This window comes from Argentina silus (genome assembly GCF_951799395.1).
Source record: "Argentina silus genome assembly, chromosome: 14".
NCBI lineage: Eukaryota > Metazoa > Chordata > Actinopteri > Argentiniformes > Argentinidae > Argentina > Argentina silus.
In genome coordinates this window covers 20,946,156-20,953,655 of record NC_139668.1, presented here as the reverse complement: position 1 = coordinate 20,953,655, position 7,500 = coordinate 20,946,156, and the positions used below count along the sequence as shown (strand labels likewise).

Here is a 7,500-nt window from a genome sequence, read left to right as displayed (position 1 = left end):
ACGTGTGTGTGTGTGTGTGTGTGTGTGTGTGTGTGTGTGTGTGTGTGTGTGTGTGTGTGTGTGTGTGTGTGTGCGCGCATGCGTGCGTGTGTGCATGTGTGTGTGTGTGTGTGTAGGAGGAGTCGGATCCCCACCACTGTGACCATGGGAAGGTCCTGGAGATGTACCAGCAGGAGAAGAAGAGCAGACAGTCGGCCTCACAGATGGACCTGGTAGGATTCATGTTACCTTACCATAGCATAGCATAGCATAGCATAGCATAGCATAGCATACTACAGGGTGTGAAGGTAAGTGAGGTTTCGTGTCTGTTGAGTGTCTGACCAGCCTCTCCCCTACAGGTATCCCATCTACAGTAACACACTACTGTGTACCATGTAGGTTGATGGGATGTATGTGTGTGTGTGTGTGTGTGTGTGTGTGTGTGTGTGTGTGTGTGTGTGTGTGTGTGTACCCCTTGGTGGTGTATGTGTGTGTGTCATGTAGGTGGATGGGGAGGACAGTGAGAAGTCGCTCCCACGGAAACAGGAAAGAACCAGAGGTAACATCATTGTTACCCCAGCATCATCACTGTTACCCCAGCATCATCACTGTTACCCCAGCATCATCACTGTTACCTCAGCATCATCATTGTTCTACGTGTCCTCCTCCTCCAGAACAGCGTCTCTTGCCCTACATGATCACCATCGGTGATGGGATCCATAACTTCGCTGACGGCCTGGCGATTGGCGCTGCGTTCTCTGTCTCCTGGAAGTCTGGTCTGGCCACGTCTCTGGCCGTGCTCTGTCACGAGCTGCCTCACGAGCTGGGTGGGTAGAGGCCAGGGGTGGAGGTCAGGGGTGGAGGCCAGGGGTAGAGGCCAGGGGTGGAGGCCAGGGGTAGAGGCCAGGGGTGGAGGCCAGGGGTAGAGGCCAGGGGTGGAGGCCAGGGGTGGAGGCCAGGGGTAGAGGCCAGGGGTAGAGGCCAGGGGTAGAGGCCAGGGGTAGAGGCCAGGGGTGGAGGCCAGGGGTGGAGGCCAGGGGTAGAGGCCAGGGGTAGAGGCCAGGGGTAGAGGCCAGGGGTGGAGGCCAGGGGTAGAGGCCAGGGGTGGAGGCCAGGGGTGGAGGCCAGGTTTATTTCTAGAGATACATTTTTTCAGGTACTTCATTTTTTTTTGATTATTGTTACTTTTTTCATATTAAACCAAACCTCCTCCCTCCTCCCTCCTCCCCCCCTCCCTCCCTCCCTCCCTCCTCCCCGTCCCTCCAGGTGACTTTGCCATCCTGCTCCACAGTGGGGTGTCAGTGAGGAGAGCATTGCTGCTGAACCTCCTCAGCTCGCTGACCTCCTTCCTGGGCCTCTACATCAGCCTCTCTGTCTCCACCCACCTCCAGACTCAGCAGTGGATCGCTGCCATCACCGCTGGCCTCTTCCTCTACGTAGGCCTGGCAGACATGGTCAGTCTGTCTGTCTGTCTCTCTCTCTCTCTGTCTGTCTGTCTCTCTCTCTCTCTGTCTGTCTCTCTCTCTCTCTCTCTGTCTGTCTGTCTGTCTGTCTGTCTGTCTGTCTCTCTCTCTCTCTCTCTCTCTCTCTCTCAGATATATACACTCACCGGCCACTTTATTAGGTACACCTGTTCAACTGCTTGGTAACGCAAATATCTAATCAGCCAATCACATGGCAGCAACTCAATGCATTTAGGCATGTAGACATGGTCAAGACGACCTGCTGAAGTTCAAACCGAGCATCAGAATGGGGAAGAAAGGTGATTTAAGTGACCTGGTTTTGAACCATGGTTGTTGGTGCCAGACGGGCTGGTCTGAGTATCTCAGAAACTGCTGATCTACTGGGATTTTCACGCACAACCATCTGTAGGGTTTACAGAGAACGGTCCAAAAAAGAGAAAATATCCAGTGAGCCGCAGTTCTCTGGGCGAAAATGCCTTGTTGATGCCAGAGGTCAGAGAAGAATGGCCAGACTGGTTCAAGATGATAGAAAGGCAACAGTAACTCAAATAACCACTCGTTACAACCAAGGTATGCAGAAGACCGTCTCTGAACGCACAACACGTCAAATCTTGAAGCAGATGGCCTACAAAAGGGGGTCCAACCCAGTACTAGCAAGGTGTACCTAATAAAGTGGCCGGTGAGTGTGTATATATGTATATAATCAGATATATAGAAGCACAGGAAAAAGCAGAGTCTGATATTCATTGATATCCTACGTGCCTGTGTGTGCCTGTGTGTGTGTGTGCGTGCCTGTGTGTATGTATGTGTGTGTGTGTGTGTGTGTGTGTGTGTGTGTGTGTGTGTGTGTGTGTGTGTGTGTGTAGCTGCCCACCATGGTGCATGTGAACAGCAGACGGCCGTGGTTGTTGTTCGTGCTCCAGAACGTGGGTCTGCTGAGTGGCTGGGCCATCCTGCTGCTGCTCTCCCTCTATGAGGACCAGATAGGCACGTTCTAGAGGCTGCTAGAACCCAGGACTGCCTTCTAGAACCCAGGACCGCCTTCTAGAATCCAGGACCGCCTTCTGGAATCCAGGACTGCCTTCTAGAACCCAGGACCACCTTCTAGGAACCAACAGTTTACTGTATATAATATTTACTGTAACATATTGGGTGTTCATTCATAAAGTCCCACCCCAACGAAGATAAGGGCTTGAGATTAGTTTCTAGTCTTGACAGTTGTCTGAGCAGAACTAGTTTGCTTTGCACAGGTTAGGGTTAGGGTCAAGGTTAAGGGTTAAGGGTTAAGGGTCAGGGTTAAGGGTTAGGGTTAGGGGTTAGAATCAGGGTTAGGGTTAAGGGTTAGGGTTAAGGTTAAGAGTTAGGGTCAGGGTTAGATGTCTACTTCTGTCCCCCCTAGGGTTGGGGTCAGGGTTAGGGTTAAGGTTAGGGTTAGGGTTAGGGTCAGGGTCAGGGTTAGGGTCAGGGTCAGGGTCAGGGTCAGGGTTAGGGTCAGGGTCAGGGTTAGGGTCAGGGTCAGGGTTAGATGTCTACTTCTGTCCCCCCTAGGGTTGGGGTCAGGGTTAGGGTTAAGGTTAGGGTTAGGGTCAGGGTCAGGGTCAGGGTCAGGGTCAGGGTCAGGGTTAGGGTCAGGGTTAGGGTCAGGGTCAGGGTTAGGGTTAGATGTCTACTTCTGTCCCCCCTAGGGTTGGGGTCAGGGTTAGGGTTAAGGTTAGGGTTAAGGTTAGGGTCAGGGTCAGGGTCAGGGTTAGGGTCAGGGTCAGGGTCAGGGTTAGATGTCTACTTCTGTCCCCCCTCAGTTCTGCAGCTTATTGTTGACCTTCAGGTTTTGACTCTATTCAAAACTAAATGTATGTTTTTCTCCAGATCTGTAATATTGATGACTATGATCTGCATATTTCTACCCTGAAAGGAGTCCTGGGTTAGGGTTAGGGTTAGGGTTAGGGTTAACCCTAACCCTAACCCTAACCCTCCTGATTGAAGTCCCTCATTAGAATACCTGGATTGGGATTGATGATAAACTGTCTTTGAAATGTTGAAAAACTGATCAAGAATTTAAGTTTTTTTGTATCATTCTGTGATTCTGTGACTTTGAGAAGGTCGACCCAGTGGTGATCAGACGCTCAGACGCTTTAATTCCTACAGAATTTGATTTACATTTTCCATGTGTACTTTCTTAGTTATTGAAAATAAAAACAACATTTCAGATTTCTGCAATTTCTATTAACTTAATATTTACAACATTGTTTGAGATGCAATTTTCCTGTTTTTTACCACTTTTTTCCTCTGACCTCTGCTGAGTCTCACTAATCCGAATCCTCCTTCAAGGATAAAAACTCCAATAACTTATTAACAGATTATGATATGAGAATTATGATAGATTATTATAGCAGCCTCTACTCCTGGCCTCTACCCAGCAGCCTCGAACCCTAAGCCTGGTCGATGGGTTCAGTTATATAACCAGATCCTGATCAATGTCACAAGACCTTTATCTGATCACCTAGACAGTAAAATCAGGGTTACTGTGGTTACTGTATCTTACTTGTACATAGTTGTGGTTGTCAGTGCTCCAGCGGTGTGTGTGTGTGTGTGTGTGGTTATCCAGTAACATCTGACAAGGTTTATTATCTCTGAGGAAATGTGAACTTTGTCAGCCAGCAGCTCTCTCTCTCTCACACACACAGACATAGACACACACACACACACACACACAGAGACATACAGACACACACAGACACACAGACACACACACACAGACACCACATTCCTACAATTTATGAGAATTGATTGCATGGCCAAATAAACAGTCATCTGTCTGTGTGTCTGTAGGTCTGTGTGTCTACCTGTCTGTCTGTCTGTCTGTAGGTCAGTAACTGACAGATGTCAACATGACGTAGAAAAATACTTTATTAAATGTGTCACATGACACCAAACCAACACACAACATTAAAAAGGTCCTTCATCATCAAACAAACCAACGTGTGTGTGTGTGTAGGTATGGGTGTGTGTGTGTGTGTGTGGTATGTGGTGTGTGTGTGTGTGTGTGGTATGTGTGTGTGTGGTGTGGGTGGGTGTGTGTGTGTGTGTGTGTGTGTCTGGTCATTTGAAGCGGATGATCTCCTGCGTGGCCAATCGGATGATCTGGTTGAAGTCAAAGTGGATGTACTTCCTCCAATAGCGTCGGTCTCTACCGTAGACGTGGGCGGGGAAACACGGGCTGCCTGCACACAGAGGAGGGCATTGTGGGTAAAGGGGGGAGGAGTGGTGCATGGTGGGTAAAGGGGGGAGGAGTGGTGCATGGTGGGTAAAGGGGGGAGGAGTGGTGCATGATGGGTAAACTGACTGATGCCGTGGAAGACTCTGGCGACGGCGCGGCCGGAGAACTTCTCATCATTGCGGTTGGACAGGAAGCTCCTGATGTCAGCTCTGATCTGACCCTCCCAGTCCTGCAACTAGAACCCAGTAGAACCATCAGAACCCAGTACAACCAGTAGAACCAGTAGAACCCAGTACAACCAGTAGAGTCAGTAGAACCATCAGAACCCAGTACAACCATCAGAACCCAGTACAACCATCAGAACCCAGTACAACCAGTAGAACCAGTACAACCTGGCCCACCAGTGACAGTCAGGCTTGAGGTTAGAATCTACCTTGAATTTGTTCAGCTCCTCCTCTTCCTCTTGGTGCTCCTGGTACTTCCTGCTCAGGTCTAAGTCTCGCCTCTTGTCAAAATAATCTCCCAGAAGCCCCTTCAGCTGCAGGCTCCGCCCCTCCTCCAGCTCATCCATACAGGAGCTCACATTCCGATAGGCCACACTGTAACACACACACACACACACACACACATCAATACACACTACTATATGCCATGGTTGAGACATAAAATGATGTGTGTGTGTGTGTGTGTGTAAGTGTGTGTGTGTAAGTGAGTGTAAGTGTGTGTGTGTGTGTGTGAGTGTGTGTGAGACCTGCGGAAGGCGTTGAAGCAGGCAGACAGCTGGTAGAGGTGTGTGTTCTCCTGCGTGCGGACGCGGTCGTGCAGGAAGTCACACACGCCGTCCACTTCCTCGTCACGCAGGTCGCCGTAGGAACGCAGGTAGAACGACAAAGATGAGAACTCCACCACAACATCACCACCACCTGAGGACACACACACACACACACACACACATCATGACACCCCCCCCCCACAACATCACCACCACCTGAGGACACACACACACACACACACACACAAACACTGTCTCAGCCTCCCCCCCCCCCCCCCCCGGCCCCCCACCTGTGTGTTGGAGCTGTCTCAGCCTCCCCCCCCCCGGCCCCCCACCTGTGTGTTGGAGCTGTCTCAGCCCCCCCCCCCCGGGCCCCCCAGCCCCCCACCTGTGTGTTGGAGCTGTCTCAGCCTCCCCCCCCGGCCCCCCACCTGTGTGTTGGAGCTGTCTCAGGTTTCTCTTCACCAGGTTCAGCTCCCAGCCCATCACGTCGGCCACCTCCACCACGTCAAACTCCACCCAATCACAGCCCGCCACGCGCTGCCCCGACAACCGCTTCCTCGCCAACACCACGGCAACAGGCGGACAGCTGCCATGACAACAACACACTCATCACCCACTGACAATACTCAGTTATCACTCACACACACACACACACACAGAGGTGCTGGACGTACATGGCGGTGAGTCTGCGGAGCTGGGCCGGCCCCCCCAGGCAGCGCAGCCTGCAGCAGGACAGGGTGGGGGTCCGCAGGGTCAGCCAGCGCTGGGGGTGCAGCTCCAGGTAACACAGCAGGGTCTCCAGACCTGGGGGGGGGGGGGGGGGGGGGGGGGAAAGAGTGAAGTATGTGTGTAGGGTGTGTCATGTAATGTGTGTGTGTCTGTGTGTAATGTATGTGTTTAGTGTGTGTGTGTGTATAGTGTGTGTGTGTGTGTAGTGTATGTGTTTAGTGTGTAGTGTGTGTGTAGTGTGTGTAGTGTGTGTGTGTGTGTGTGTGTCTCACCCTCCTCACTGATGTCGAGGGTCTCCACCGTCTCCTGAATGGGGATGGCTCTCTCATGGGTGTGACACACCCTCGCTGTGGACCAATCACAGCCCGTCTCTGGCTGCTCCTCCCCTCCACCCCCCCCCTTTGCCTGGTCATGCAATGGTACGTCCCTGTCTACAGCAGAGACCCCGGTCTGGTCCATCCTGTCTGTGGGGGGGTTCTCCCCGGCCTGGTTCAACCTGTCTGTGGGGGGGTTCTCCCCGGCCTGGTTCAACTTGTCTGTGGGGGGGTTCTCCCCGGCCTGGTCCATCCTGTCTGTGGGGGGGTTCTCCCCGGTCTGGTCCATCCTGTCTGTGGGGGGGTTCTCCCCGGTCTGGTCCATCCTATCTGTAGGGGGGTTCTCCCAGGTGTCCATCAGCTCACACATCTCTGAGTCATCAACCTCCTCCTGACCCTGACACGGACAGACAGACAGACAGACAGGCAGGCAGGCAGGCAGACAGGCAGGCAAGCAGACAGACAGACAGACAGACAGACAGGCAGGCAGGCAGGGTTTAAACTTTGAACCAATCCTGAATGTTGTTTTGTTGTTGATGGAAGTACAGAGCAGTGGTAGTGGGTTAAGGTTAGGGTTGGGGCTGGGTCTAGGGCTGGGTCTAGGGCTGGGGCTGGGTCTAGGGCTAGGGCTGGGTCTAGGGCTGGGTCTAGGGTTGGGTCTAGGGTTGGGGCTGGGTCTAGGGCTGGGGCTGGGGCTGGGTCTAGGGTTGGGTCTAGGGTTGGGGCTGGGTCTAGGGTTGGGGCTGGGTCTAGGGCTGGGGCTAGGGTTAGGGCTGGGTCTAGGGTTGGGGCTGGGTCTAGGGTTGGGGCTGGGTCTAGGGTTGGGGCTGGGTCTAGGGTTAGGGCTGGGTCTAGGGTTGGGGCTGGGTCTAGGGTTAGGGCTGGGTCTAGGGTTAGGGCTGTGCTACCTGTAGTAGTTGTAGTTGTTTCTGGTGGATCTGACGGCAGCTGCAGGGAGGGAAGACCTTCTGGAGCAGCTTCTTCACCGTGACCCGGTCCACCGACGCCCCGTAAACGTGTCTA

General features: G+C 52.8%; 2 protein-coding genes across 5 annotated transcripts in view; one reads left to right on the top strand and one right to left on the bottom strand.

The window, feature by feature from the left end:
- The window catches only part of slc39a4 (solute carrier family 39 member 4), a gene marked incomplete at its 5' end in the record, with an annotated part of 8,306 nt that extends 5,756 nt beyond the window's left edge, over positions 1–2,550 (top strand). The window contains 5 exons of the mRNA XM_083684281.1: positions 117–212; positions 484–538; positions 654–806; positions 1,246–1,433; positions 2,309–2,550. Coding sequence (XP_083540407.1) covers positions 117–212; positions 484–538; positions 654–806; positions 1,246–1,433; positions 2,309–2,440 — 624 coding nt within the window. The 3' untranslated portion in view covers positions 2,441–2,550. The remainder of the gene's footprint in view (positions 1–116; positions 213–483; positions 539–653; positions 807–1,245; positions 1,434–2,308) is intronic.
- A 1,781-nt stretch (positions 2,551–4,331) lies between these two features.
- recql4 (RecQ helicase-like 4) overlaps positions 4,332–7,500 on the bottom strand; it is a 16,724-nt gene continuing 13,555 nt past the window's right edge. For all 4 annotated transcript variants that reach the window (XM_083684338.1, XM_083684339.1, XM_083684340.1 and 1 more), the window contains 8 exons: positions 7,386–7,500; positions 6,436–6,874; positions 6,109–6,238; positions 5,863–6,020; positions 5,411–5,582; positions 5,093–5,258; positions 4,786–4,894; positions 4,332–4,663 (listed from right to left, as the gene is read on the bottom strand). The exon at positions 7,386–7,500 is cut by the window's right edge and continues 23 nt beyond it. In XM_083684338.1, the coding sequence (XP_083540464.1) occupies positions 4,542–4,663; positions 4,786–4,894; positions 5,093–5,258; positions 5,411–5,582; positions 5,863–6,020; positions 6,109–6,238; positions 6,436–6,874; positions 7,386–7,500 (1,411 nt within the window). In that variant the 3' untranslated portion in view covers positions 4,332–4,541. The remainder of the gene's footprint in view (positions 4,664–4,785; positions 4,895–5,092; positions 5,259–5,410; positions 5,583–5,862; positions 6,021–6,108; positions 6,239–6,435; positions 6,875–7,385) is intronic.